Here is a 14,404-nt window from a genome sequence, read left to right on the forward strand (position 1 = left end):
AGTTCGATTGTAGCTCGACTTCAGGCACCGTTCAAAGTCTGTGGGAAATTCAATTTTGAGGGAACAGAAATGTGAAAGAATTTATGGGCTCCCGTTTTCATTCTTGTTCTGAAGCTAGGTGAGTTCTTTAGCTTTCATTCGAACGAAGTTTTGTCACATAACTATTGAAGGAGGGACGGATGTGTGAACAAGGGGTGAACTATGGGGCCTTTAAGGGGATAATAGAGGATGGATGGATGAACAGACGGACAGTAGGATGGATGGAGGAATGGACGGATGCGAGTTTTGAGTGACCATTCACTTTGATTGGAGTGAAGTTTACAATAGTTTGCTGCAGTTAAAACTTAGGTAATTGGAGGGAAAGAATATTGGATGAATGTATGGAAAATGCTGAAGGTGTTGGTTCAAATTGCACTTTAAAAACCAAATAGAATTCTTGCCTCTATTGATAATGTGCAAATACAAAACAAAAGATTTATTCACAGATAATCAGGCTTCGGTTGAAGTATGACAACCACGAGAGAAAGAGAGTTAATGTTTCGAGTCCATATGATTCTTCCACAGAATCTGAACAAAAGTCATATGGACTCCAGATGTTAACTCTGCATTTGTCTTCACAGATGCTGCCAGACCTGCTGAGTTTATGCAGCAGATTCTGTTTCTATATGCTGATTGAAATGTTAGTTAAAGTAAACTTCCTCTTAACAGTTAAGAAACTGCATGAATTTTTGAAGGTAGGAGATTTTCAGTGCAATGCGGAAAGAACAGACTGCAGGGTAAAATAGTAACTCCATCGTCTGCCAATGCGGGTAATATATACTGAATATTCTCGTTATTTGCTTTAATACTTAATGATTCTATGTCGAGGAGAATGAATGAATGTTGACTGAGGTTCCCCATATTTAAACGTATATCTATTTTCTGGTTACCATTTGAAGGACTGTGTTATTCTGATACTGTAAAGCAAACTGCACCGTCAGTATCATGTTTAGAACAAGAACGCATGGTGTTGCCCTGTTCATTCTCCACAGACAGCCGCCGCGATGATCTGCTCTGGTACCGACAAAATCCGAGGGAGGAGTCGGTATTTTTAATCAAAAGGAATTCGGAGGGAAATACAAAGAAAGCTGAGCGTGTGGGAGGCCGATTCTGGTCAATACTCTGAGTATCAGATCGTTTCTTCAGTTTCACCCTGGCAGATGTACAGCTGAGTGACAGTGAGGTGTATTACTGTGCGCTGATCATTCACAGTGATACAAACTGATACAAGACCCTTACGGAAACTACCACTGGACTGCAACATCAGCCGAGTGATAGGAGTTCACTTTGTGAACTCTGAACCTTCACCTCTGGCAGCTGCAGAATCAGACCGAGACCGTTTATTGCTGTGTGAATGTAGTCGGAAGTAGAGATGATCGATGTGAAAAGGCATTCTGAATGACTGAGTTCCTGACAAAATAGGGTGAGAGAAAAGCAAGGAAAAATAAACAGGAAGATAGAACGGCAGCGAAAAAAGGGAGCAAAAGGCCGTGAGACACAAAGAGGTAGCGCGCTGGACGTCAAGGTGGACGCAGAGAGTTAAAGAAAGACTCTCTGAGAGTTAGAATCAGAAAAATAGAAAAGAAGAAAGTAAGAGAAGAATATAGAGAAGGGGGAGAGGGAAAATAGGGAGATAATAAGAGAGAGAACGAGACAGGGCCTGAGACAAAGGCAGAGAAACAAAATTGCACTTTAACCTCATCTTATTCGATTTCTAATGTGTGATTATATTTTATCAGTGGCCCCACTAAATATAATCACACATGAGTGGAATAAGATCAGTGGCCCCAGGAAATGAATCACATCCCTCAGTAAAGATAGTTAGCTTGCTGGTTTGAGTGTACTCACTGAATGACTGATCCCACCAGGAAATATTTAATCCTGTCGGTGAAAGAACATCAGCTCACCCAAGATTAACAAGGCGAGGGAAGAGATTGCAGAGCCTCTGGCGATGATCTTTGCGTCGTCGATAGGGACGAGAGATGTGCCGGAGGATTGGAGGATTGTGGATATGGTTCCTATTTTCAAGAAGGGGAATAGGGATAGCCCAGGAAATTACCGACCGGTGAGTCTAACCTCAGTGGTTGGTAAACTGATTGAGAAGATCCTGAGGGACAAGATTTATGAGCATTTAGAGAGGTTTAGTATGCTCAAGAATACTCAGCATGGCTTTGTCAAAGGCAGATCGTGCCTTACGAGCCTGGTGGAGTTCTTCGAAAATGTGACCAAACACATTGACGAAGGGAAAGCAGTAGATGTGGTTTGCATGCATTTTAGCAAGGCGTTCGATAAGGTCCCCCATTCAAGGCTTCTAGAAAAAGTGAGAGGGCATGGGATCCAAGGGGCTGCTGCCCGGTGGATCCAGAACTGGCTTGCCCAAAGGAGGCAGAGAGTGGGTATAGATGGGTCTTTTTCTAAATGGAGGTCGGTCACCAGTGGTGTGCCCCAGGGATCTGTTCTGGGACTCTTGCTGTTTGTCATTTTCATAAATGGCCTGGATGAGGAAGCGGAGGGATGGGTTGGTAAGTTTGCCGACGACACGAAGGTTGGTGGGTTGTGGATAGTCTGGAGGGATGTCAGAAGTTACAGAGGGACATAGATAGGATGCAAGACTGGGCGGAGAAGTGGCAGATGGACTTCAACCCAGATAAATGCGGAGTGGTCCATTTTGGCAGGTCAAATGGGATGAAGGAGTACAATATAAAGGGAAAGACTCTTAGTACTGTAGGGGATCAGAAGGACCTTGGGGTCCGGGTCCATAGGAATCTAAAATCCGCCCCGCAGGTGGAGGAGGTGGCTAAGAAGGCGTATGGTGTGCTGGCCTTTATCAATCGAGGGATTGAGTTTAGGAGTCCGGGGATAATGATGCAGCTATATAAGACCCTCGTCAGACCTCGCTTGGAGTACTGTGCTCAGTTCTGGTCGCCTCATTACAGGAAGGATGTGGAAAAGATTGAAAGGGTGCCGAGGAGATTTACGAGGATGTTGCCTGGATTGAGAGGCATGCCTCATGAAGATAGGCTGAGAGAGCTCGGTCTTTTCTCTTTGGAGAGACGTAGGATGAGAGGAGACTTAATCGAGGTATATAAGATGTTGAGAGGCATAGATCGGGTGGACTCTCAGAGGCTTTTTCCCAGGGTGGAAATGACTGCTACGAGAGGACACAGATTTAAGGTGCTGGGGGGTAGGTATAGGGGAAATGTTCGGGGGAAGTTTTTCACACAGAGGGTGGTGGGAGAGTGGAATCGGCTGCCGTCAGTGGTGGTGGAGGCAAACTCAATAGGGTCTTTTAAGAGACTCCTGCATGAGTACATGGGACTTAATAGGATGGAGGGTTATAGGTAGGCCTAAAAGGTAGGGATATGTTCGGCACAACTTGTGGGGCCGAAGGGCCTGTTTTGTGCTGTAGATTTTCTATGTTTCTATGTTTCTGTAGCTGTGATCTAACTGCCACCAGGTGGATGCAGAATGCTATGACACGAGTTTCTCGACCACAGCTGGATTTCTCCAGTCCCGCTGCAGTAAACGTAGATTTCGCTGAGCACCAATTTCTCCGCTGTCGTTCGCAGCGGAATTCCGACCAAAATCTTTCACCCAGTCTGGAAGAATGTGGCGTACAGATGTCAGGACTCCCCTGAACAAGGTGTTGGCCTGCATCTCCAATTCAGAATGGAGGCCACCCCCAACTTTCGTCCCCAGAACATTATAAGATTTATAAATATAAAGATTTAAATTCAACTTTGGATAAAATAAATTGAAGGATTGGATTTTTAAAAGTACACCTGTCTGAAGGGGTTTTTTATCTGCGAATTAGTAAAGCAGCAGGCAAACAAATGATTACGTGAGTCACTATGGATTGAAATGAAGAGGTGTAATTAAGATAGCACAACATCAGAAGGAATGGAAACTATAGCCATGGGAGCTGAGTACAGGAGGAGCGGAAGGGCGACTACCAAAAGCAGCAGCCAGCTGGAAAAAGCAGGCTCTGCAAAAAGGCAATGCACTGCTGTTTAAAAAGAAACTTTAACAGAGAAGAACTGCTACGCTGGACTGAAGAAAGTTTTCCCAAATTGGAAAATAATCCGTGGGTGGTCACTATAATCTGCATTATATAATTTCGAATGATGTTCGGGAGAGGGGCAGTTCTCAGAGGTCAGGAACCTGGACAGCTAGGAAAAGGGGTCAACCTCATGAGATACTTTGTGTGTGTAGCCATTATTGAAGTTAAGGGCCCTGCTGAAATGCCTTTCTTGCTGTGCCTTAAATTTAATAACTATCCATTATTAATTATTTGCAACAAGGCTGGGCCATGTCTCACTCATTTCCTTTTTGATATACATTATGTCAAATTGAAAATTTCCACAATTGAAAATTGGTGTTCCAATTAATCCTTCTGTACTTTGGGATACCCTCACATTTAACATCAGCGAGGTTCTTAACGAACACCACAACAGTGGGTGCCTTTACAGGTTAAATTGAATCGAGGAGTTCCATTTCGCTGCCCCATAATGTTCCCAGAGATCCATTTTCTTTCTCAAGAGGCCATCATTCCGGCCTCAGAATTTCTATTTATCTAAAAGAACCCCATCCACCACTCTCAGAGGCAAAGTGTTCTGGATGCTTGGTACTCACTGTGGAAAAATGTTCCTCCTCCATCACCCTCACCCCCTCCGTCCATTGCCCATAATCTTAAAAAAATGACCCCTTCCATACCCCAGCCTATCTTCCGTTAGGACCACCAGCTAATGGGAACATCTTTCCTTTATATACCTGAGAAAAACCTGTCCTACTCTCATCCACTTCGATTACATTTCTCCTCAATCTCCTCCGCTCCATTGGAGAAGAACTACAGCATCTCGACCTTCTGGCTAATTTGTGAACGTTTCAAAACGCGACTTATTCACAGATATTTCTCCATGGGGTTTAACTAGATTTGGTCAACTTTTGAAAAACTGCTATCGAGCTGAATATATCTTGTGAACTTCTTAACACTAAACATACTTGAAACAAATTCTTCCCTAGAATTTGACAAGTGTTGGTCAACTTTTTGGAAACTAGTTTCAGCATTTTCCAAAATAACTTTTCCATACCATCATCTAGACGGCTCCAACTTTTTAAAATATAGCTTAAACTTATCAAAATGTTTTCCAAACAATATAGCAAACGTTCGTGAAAAGAAACTCGTTTAAATATGTTTAAGGCTAATCTTTCAGTAGAATTTAACTTTAAATAGTCGGTTTCTGTTGAAAAACAATTACCTAAGATAAATCTCTCGAGAGAAGCAAACTGAAGTTCGTCAGCATTTACCTGAGTGAAACTAATGTTATTAAAGGCAGTCATCGAAAGTAACATGGAACTTGTAAACTTTTTTTAAAGTTGCATCGAGCAAGCCAGAAGTCGAACCTGGAACCATTTGACCCATAGTCAGACGCATTATCCAATGCGCCACTAGCCCATGTGCAAACTTGCGGCAGATGTTCCATATTGGGTCGACGCTTCAGAATAGGGCAGAAGCTTTGTCAAAATTATTTGTTTACTTGTGACGATCGGCTCCACCATTGTGATTTTCTTTGTTCATTTACAGTCATTCCTAATTGCCCTTGAATTGAGTTGCTGAGTTAATCTGCCGTGTTGCAATTAAAGAAAATAACACTGCCCAACCACTCACCACTCCCCTCACTGGACCAATTGTCGAATATCACTTGAGGTGGAGATGCCTCGCATTGGACTGGGGTGGGCAAAGTAAGAAGTCTCACATCAGGTTAAAGTCCATCACGTTTATTTGGAATTTCGAGCTTTCGGAGCGCTGTACCTTCATCAGGTGAGTGATTCCAACTAAATCTGTTGGACATTAAGCTGGTGTTGTGAGACCTCTTACTGAATATTACTTGAAAAGAATATTTTACAAGCGTATGACATTGGCTGTTACATATGCCTCAAGATGCATTCAGAAAAAAAAAAGAATAGAAGTGCTGAAAATCCACTACACACTGAGCACAAAAAGAAATGCTCATATTGTGGCTCAGCACACATTTTATCAGTTCGTGCAGTGGCTACAAGAGCAGGTCAGAGGCTGGGAATCCTGCGGTGAGGAATTCACCTCCTGAGTCTCTAAAACCTGTCCACCATTTACAAGGCACAAGTCAAGAGTGCGATGAAATATTCTCCATTTGTCTGGATAATGCATGAACTCACCAAATGCATCTTAGAGAGCAGCTTTCAAACCCAGGACCGCTACCATCTGGAAGTTCCCCTCCAAGCTAACCACCACACTGACTTGGAAATATATCGCTGTTCCTTCACTGTCACTGGGACAAGGTCCTGGAATAACGAACCCCTTCCCCCCCCCGAACCCGTCCCCCCCCCCCCCCCAACCCCCACCTCCTACAGCTCTTTGGATGTGCCGAAACCAATCGACTGCAGCAGTTCAAGAAGGCAGCTCACCACCACCTTCTCAAGAACCAATTAGTGATGCGTAATATTGCTGTCACAACCAGCTACACCCACATCGCGTTGTTGAATAAAAAGAAACATCCAGTTACTGACCGCGGTTGTGATTATGCAATTCATGTGTCTTTCAGAGTCCATGTACCTCAATACAAGAAGACAACCGTTACTTTCAATGTGCTGCCTCAACTTATCTAGAATTTCAAAATATAAAAGCGTTCATCTAGAAAACGTCTGAGGGAGCAATGATTTCTGCTGTAAATCATAGAATCATAGAATCATAGAATATGCACAATCATTAATACATCATTCTCCTCTTCCGTTGAATAATTTCAAACAGCTCTTTCCAGTATTTGTTCTTTATTCAACATTTACTTTCTATACATTTAATTAACGCTATGTCCTCATTCTGAATTGAATATCTCTGAAATATACAACATCGAAATGCAAACATGACTGACTGACAAATGAATTCGAGTCACTGAGTAATACACCTCCCATGATGTTTATTTGAGATTGACCAAAGTCAGTTTTTAAATGAAATCAAATATCTTAAAAGGGAAGAGATTTCAGAATGATCTGTTAGTTATACTCGATCGCTCTTTATTTGTGTGTGAAGCATTCTGGATCGTTCATCTGTAGGAAGTCCAGTAGGTCCGCACTGATTCTCGATTTCCTCATCTGTCTGAGTGTTTTTTCCCATTTCTTTATTATGAAGAACAATTTTAAAAGATGCTTCTGGGAAGTTTGTGCCATTCCTCTAGTTCAGTTACAGTTTCACTTGTGACTGTCTTTGTGAGGACGCAATACAATTAGACATGTTTCAGATGATCTTGATCATGTTTCAGCTTGATCTTGATCAATTGGGCCAATGGGCTGATGAATGGCAGATGAAGTTTAATTCAGATATTTGCCAGCTGATGCATTTTAGTTGATCGAACCAGGGCACGACTTACTCAGTTAATGGTAGGGCGTTGGGGAGAGTTATAGAACAAAGAGATCAAGGGGTACATGTTCATAGCTCCATGAAAGTGGAGTCAGAGGTGGACAGAGTGGTGAAGAAGGCATTTGGCATGCTTGGTTTCTTTGGTCAGAACGTTGAATGCAGGAGTTTGGACGTCTTGTTGAATTTGTACAAGACATTGGTAAGGCCACACTTGGAATACTGTGCACAGTTCTGGTTACCCTATTATAGAACGGATATTATTAAACTAGAAATAGTGCTGATAAGATTTACTAGGATGCAACCGGAACTTGATGGTTTGAGTTATAAGGAGAGGCTGGATAGACTGGGATTTTTTTCTCTGGAACGTAGGAGGCTTAGGGGTGACCTTATAGCAGTCTACAAAATACTGAGGGGCATAGATCATTTCCCCAAAGGTAGGGGAGTCCAAAACTAGACGGCATAGGTTTAAAGTGAGAGGGGATAAATACAAAAGGGTCGAGAGGGGTATTTCTTTCACACAGAGGGTGGTGAGTGTCTGGAACAAGCTGGCCGAGGTAGTAGAAGAGGAGAGAACAATTTTGTCTTTCAAAAAGCATTCAGACAGTTACATGGGTAAGATGGGTATTGGGGGATATGGGCCAAACGTGGGCAATTGGGACTAGCTTAGGAGTTAAAAAAAGGGGTGCCATGGACAAGTTGGGCCGAAGTGCCTGTTTTCATGCTGTAAACCTCTACGACTCTCTGTGACTCTTTGATTCTATGGCGATTAACATGTTATTCTGCATCTATAAACCCATTAATTTCTGTTGTAGACTGAACGAGTTGAGAATGTGTACAAACAATACAAACAATTCTTTCCTGCCACTGCGTTCTAAAATACAGCATTTCTGATTTTCCTAAAGCACTTGAGGCTGAGGTGACACCAGTATAATATGGATGCCACATCACGATTCGGATAATCTTTCGCAACGAAATGAAAACATGCAGACGTTGCTCAAGCTTAGCAAAAAATTTCGAATAGTGTTAGAACATAGAACATAGAACATAGAACATTACAGCGCAGAACAGGCCCTTCGGCCCACGATGTTGCACCGACCAGTTAAAAAAAAACTGTGACCCTCCAACCTAAACCTGCCTAGTTTCAAACCGCGTGGGAGGCGAACGTGACAACCACTATACTCCAGATACTTGGCGACTGATAATCAATAAATGTCTTTCTATTTGCCTCATTCAGTGAATTCATAATGATTAGAGAGTATGAGGATGCAGTAGTAAATAGGAAACGGATAAATGAAGTCAGCAGCACCCATTGAAGGTCACTTGTGCTCTCTGCTGTTGCATTGGTTGGAAATAGATATTGCTCACCTGATGTAAGGAGAGATGGACTTAGGGGCGTAGGATTCACAGAATAATAGGGGGTGAAATGGACAGGAAAAAAAATGACAATAACAAGTCAGTGAGAGAGTCAGGGGGAGATACAATGAGAGAAGCAGGTAGACAAAGGGAGAAGCAAGGATTGAGACGGCAGAAGAAATTCAAGGAAGGTATAAAATCAACAATATAAAGTACAATTTGATATGGGAAAGGTTTATCCTGAAATATCATTTAAATTGAATTGTGATTGTGGAGCATAAGACCACTGGTTCATTTAAATAAATTTAAATTTGGGGCACAGATCAGTGAAGTTGACTAATGTTACAGAGTCCAAAACAAATATAGTGGTCTCCTAACAAGTAGTGCAGATTACAAGGATGTTTGCGGGTTTCTGAATTGGTGACTTATGATGAGAATAATGAAAGTCCTCATTCCCCAGTGCCATGCGATTTATTGATTGATTAGCTGCAGTGGTCATGAAAACGTGATGAATGAGCTCCCTCTGTTGGCGGTGAGTATTAAATGGCCTTCTTTCAGGCGATTCAATGTATTCATTATATTTTCAAAATATGTTTCTGCCAAATCTTTCCTGATTTGTATTATTGTTATTGTGATGTAACCTGTAGATTGTAGGACTAGTGTGAAGTTGAATGCGAATTGTATTCGACACAGATAGCTTTGAAATGTGCTGGTGTGTACAATGACGGTGGGTTCAATGTCTCTAATGTTTTGGGAACTCTCCCCAATTAACAAATAAAGCTTTTATTCCCAACCGCGGTCGCAGACAATGGAAACATTCCCACTACCAGGACATTGAATGTGTCGCAGCTTGAGGTATTTCCATTCACTGTCTCCCAGCTCACCACCGACTGGTGCAGCAAGACCACAAAAGTGGCATGATTGTCTTTTGGAAGAATGAGTCGAGTATGGTTCTGTGCTGGATCTGCCTGACAGACTGGATTCTGCAGTTTGTTTTCTCCATTGCTGCTGGAAACAGTTAGGTGCCAGTTTCATCTGAGGTTAACTTGGTTTCCTCTGTGTGTGTTTGAGCGGCTGAAAACTCACTTAACATCTGGCCATGAGCCTAAGCAATCCACAATCGTCACGGGCTCATCTATCCAGTGTAAGCAGGTTTTTGCTTGAAGGTGGGCCTTCTTTCTATCATTGTGCGTCTGAACGTGCAGCAATAAGCGGCAGCATCAGTTAGGCTCAGATCGAATATATTTAAACTGATTAATTTGTTCGAGGCCTGGAGATCCACATAGAACCGACTTTTATAAACATCTTCATATTCATAACCACCAGGATCTTTCCGCACTATAAACATGGGACGCGTGTCTGGATATTGTTGGGACCAGGACAGCCTATAGTCGCTCTCAGTGGTTTGATAGCTACAGGTTAAATTCACGATTTCGCCTTCTCTCTTAACATCTGATGAGAGCGGCTGGGTGACAGAATCTCCATGTCTCAGATCTGGAAATAACAAAACAGAAAATGGTCAGACGTGCGTATGATAAAAGTTTGGTCTGGAGCCATGCTTGGGAAATGTAAGAAACGGTGGAATGTATTTTGCACATAATTACCTGTTAGGAATGGTCCCCACATTACCCACACACCGAGCAGCCACATTGTCGCTGTCCGCTCTGTGTGTTTGAATTTATTGGGTCCAATCCCCGTCTTCAATAATCAGCTTCCTGTTTCCGGATGTTCTCAGCTCCTTCCCTTCTGTCCCCCGTGGTGCTGTGTGACACCCAGGTGGTGAGATAACAGACAGTAAACAGACTGTGAGCTGGATTACAATCACTATTCTGACAGAGAACCTCTGGATTTAAAGATTGATTTGGGGAATAATATAGAAAAATGGACTATTGGAACATGGGGAGGGCAGTAGGCCATTCTGTCCTTCGATTCTGTTTCGTCATTCAGTTAGATCAGGGCTGTTCAGCCTGAACGCCACATCTCAGCGCTATCTGCATAGCCCTTAATTCCAAAGGGCTCCATAAAGCTATTCATTTTTTTGAACATGCTCAATTAATGACATTCCACAAAAAACGCTTATTTTCTTACTGTGACCCGGAAGGCAAGGAAGGCAAAATAGTTCTGTGGTTTCGAGTCCAGACGACGCTTTATCAAAGCTTTGACAAAGGGTCATCTGGACTCGAAACGTCATCTCTTTTCTCTCCTTACAGATGCTGCCATAACGGCTGAGATTTTCCAGCATTTTCTCTTTTGGTTTCAGATTCCAGCATCCGCAGTAATTTGCTTTTATTTAAATATCTCTGTCCTTGTTTTTCCTCAATCCGTGCATGAGCCTTATTATCAGGACAGTTTCAGCCGCGATTCCACTGATTCTCTTTTTCTGTATGTGAGACATGGGTGCCACTGGTTGGCCAGCATTTATTGCCCATCATTAGCTGAGAGTCAACTACATTGCTGTGGCTCTGGAGTCACATGTCAGCCAGACCGGGTAAAGACGGCAGATTTCCTTCTCTAAAGCAAAGTGAACCAGTTGGTTTTTTCCGACAACCGACAGTGGCACCATGGTTATCAATAGATTCTTAATTGCAGATATTGCTTACATTGAACCAGGTCCGCACAACATCAGCTTAGTTTCTGGATTAATAGCCGAGAGATAATACCAATAGGCCATCGCCTCCTCTGTTGTGAATATCAGCAATACCGAATATGTATAGAAGCACCACAGATTGAATCATGCTCTATTTAGAGCCCAATATTATTACCATTCTCTGCTCCGTTCACCCTGTCACTCTGCGGCAGTGTTTTATTTTAAATACCAGGCTCCCTCTGGTTTCTGTCACAATGTGTGTCACTCCGCAGTGATACGCCGCGCTGTCCGAATTTCACACATGGTAAAATTCCCCTCGCTTTTCGACCTCTCGATATATGAAGAAAGTCGAGTGCCCACTCCCTCTGCACTGGAAATATCTCCCTGATTAGAGACTTTCTCCGTTCTTTTTGGTGAGAGCCTTCTCTCGGTGCTGGCGGTACAATTGAATGTAATATGCACCAGCTGCTGAGAAGTTGAACCTTTTGGTCACCGAGTCCCATTCAAACTTCATCGCTGTAGCTGGCTTCTCTGATACGGAGTCTGCTGCAGTGACACCGGCAGATATTTAGAAATATTGAAAGTTAAGATGTTATTGTCATTTTACTGTAACTCATAACATCAGAACACGAATCACATTATCATCAGCATCAAAGCGGAATTAAATTACTGTCGACATCGCTTGTAAGAAGAAGCTTATGTCCCTTGCAGACTTACCAGGCAAGAGAGCTGAAACTGTGAAAAATGAATACAAAATGAGACCCGACATGTTTGCAGCGAGTTTATTGCGGAATTAAACAGAATGGGTTCAATCTGTAATTGTTTGTGTGAAGATATTTACATATATATCCGGTCTCTCCAGCCATTGGTTAATTACCAAAAAAGTCAACTGGTGACGACCAGTCATCTCCCTGGTTCTCCAATTCATCCGATCAGCTCACAGACCCTTTGTTCTCCAGTTTATTACGTCAGAGCAGGGCAAGCGAATCAATTAAGTTGTTTTCCCCACAGCGGGACCGAAACGAGAATTCACCGCAATGTTGGCTTTTTAGCCGAGACAGCTTCTGAGGTGGTGGCAATGAGGGGCAATGGTTAATGTTGTCCTTGTAACAATGACTGTAACAGTCTGAATATTTTGCATATTCTTTTTTCACGTTATATGAAATTGATAATATACACAACTAAGTACCAATGTTCCAAAATACCCTCTTTGATTTTGGTATGCCTCGCATTGAACATCAGCGGGGTTCTTATCAAACATCAGAGCAGTGTGTGGGGGCGGGGACCGGGGAAGGGATGTGCTTCCACAGGTTGATCTTCCAGATTCAATGTCATCCACCTGCCTCAGAATGTTCCTGGAGACCCATCCTCTTTCTCAGGAGGTCCATGTCCAGCCGCAGAATTACTATTACCTAAATTGACAGCATCCAACACTCTCGTAGGCAATGAGTTCCAGGTCCTGAGCACTCGCTGTGGAAAAATGTTGCTTCCAAATCTTCTTCGCCCCCGTCTTGCCCAATATCTTAAAATTTGCCCCTCCCCCTCGAAATTGCCCTAATCTAGTCCACCTCGATTACATCTCCCCTCAATCTCCTTCGTTTCAATGGACAACAATCCGAGCATCATAAACCAGTAAAACTTTTCTGAAAATAATTAGCGAAGATAAATCTCTTCATAGAAGCAGGCTGGATTTGGTCAATATTTCTCTGAATTGGTCTAAAATTAGTGGAAATACATTTTGCATCGGAACTAACATGGAGTTGGTGAACTGTTGTTAATATATCACAACGAGCTATGAGGCGAACGTGGAACCTTCGGATCTGTAGCCAGAAGCGTTATCCATTGCGCCACTGGCCCATAGTAACACAAGATGCAGCATTGTTTACATATCGGTGCGAGGCTTCAAAATCGGGGAGACACATGGTCAAAACATATTCGTTTTAGTGAGGAAATGTTGCATAATTAATGTTTTCTATACTCACTTACAGTCATTCTACTTTGCCTTGAAGTGAGTTAACCTGCTGTGTTGGAATTCGAAACCTGAGTGCCCAAAGCTTCAGCCTGCTTCTCTGCGTTATCAGTCCAGCGCCAACAACAGGACTCGAAACCGTAACCCTCCCCTCAGTGAATCTACTATTGAACATTACCTGAACATAGTACCTTACAATCATATGACATCGGCTCTTATTTGAGCCTCAAAATACATTCAGGAAAACACAGAAGTGCTAAAAATTCACGACAAGCTGAGCAGGAAAGAAGGCACACCTATTTTGACTCAGCACACATTTTATCAGTTTGTTCCGTGGCTGAAAGAGCAGGTCAGAGGCTGGGAATCGTGCGGGAGTATCTCACCTCCTTACCCCCAAAAACCAGTCCACGATCTACGTGGCGTAAATCAGGAGTGCGATAGAATATTCCTCACTTGTCTGCATGATGCAGGAATTCACCAAAGGCACCTGAGACAGCATCTTCCAAACCCAAGACCGCTTCCACCTGGCAGCAGCCCCCCCCCCCCCACCCCCCTCCCCCCATCCAACGCCACATCGGCAACACCACCTCAAGTCCCTCAGCATTCTGATTTGGAAATATATAGCCGTTCCTTCACTGTTATTGGGACAAACTCCTGGAATTCCCTCCCTAACAGCACTGTGGGTGTACCTGTACATGGACTGCAATGTTTCAAGAAGGGAGCTCACCACCACATTCTCAAGCCTAAATACTGATGGGCAGTACATGTTGATCTAGCCTGCGACACCCACATGAACAAAAAGAAACAACCAGCCAGCTCCCTGAACCCGCAATCATGGGGTCAGCTGAAGAGGTGAATGGGGATAAAATGAATGTTACATTGCCAATCCTGTTGAACATATCTTTATTTTCGAGCGAGTGTGTTGTGCTGATAGATTCCCCACAGTTTGTGCTCAGGTTCTCAAACCAAACCCCATGTGAACCAATCCCTCAATCTGCAATGCCAAGAAATAAACAAAATCAGCAGCTCATAGAATCTCTGTGGGAGAGGGCGGCACAGTGGT

General features: G+C 43.1%; 1 gene segment (V, D, J or C); it reads right to left on the reverse strand.

Annotated features, from left to right (window-relative positions):
* Positions 1-9,920: 9,920 nt before the first annotated feature.
* On the reverse strand, positions 9,921-10,435 carry LOC144485503 (T cell receptor alpha variable 38-2/delta variable 8-like). The segment is given in 2 exon segments: positions 9,921-10,279; positions 10,390-10,435. Coding segments are annotated over 2 exon segments (405 nt in total).
* Positions 10,436-14,404: the final 3,969 nt, after the last annotated feature.

This window comes from Mustelus asterias, unplaced genomic scaffold (genome assembly GCF_964213995.1).
Source record: "Mustelus asterias unplaced genomic scaffold, sMusAst1.hap1.1 HAP1_SCAFFOLD_196, whole genome shotgun sequence".
Classification (NCBI taxonomy): Eukaryota; Metazoa; Chordata; class Chondrichthyes; order Carcharhiniformes; family Triakidae; genus Mustelus; species Mustelus asterias.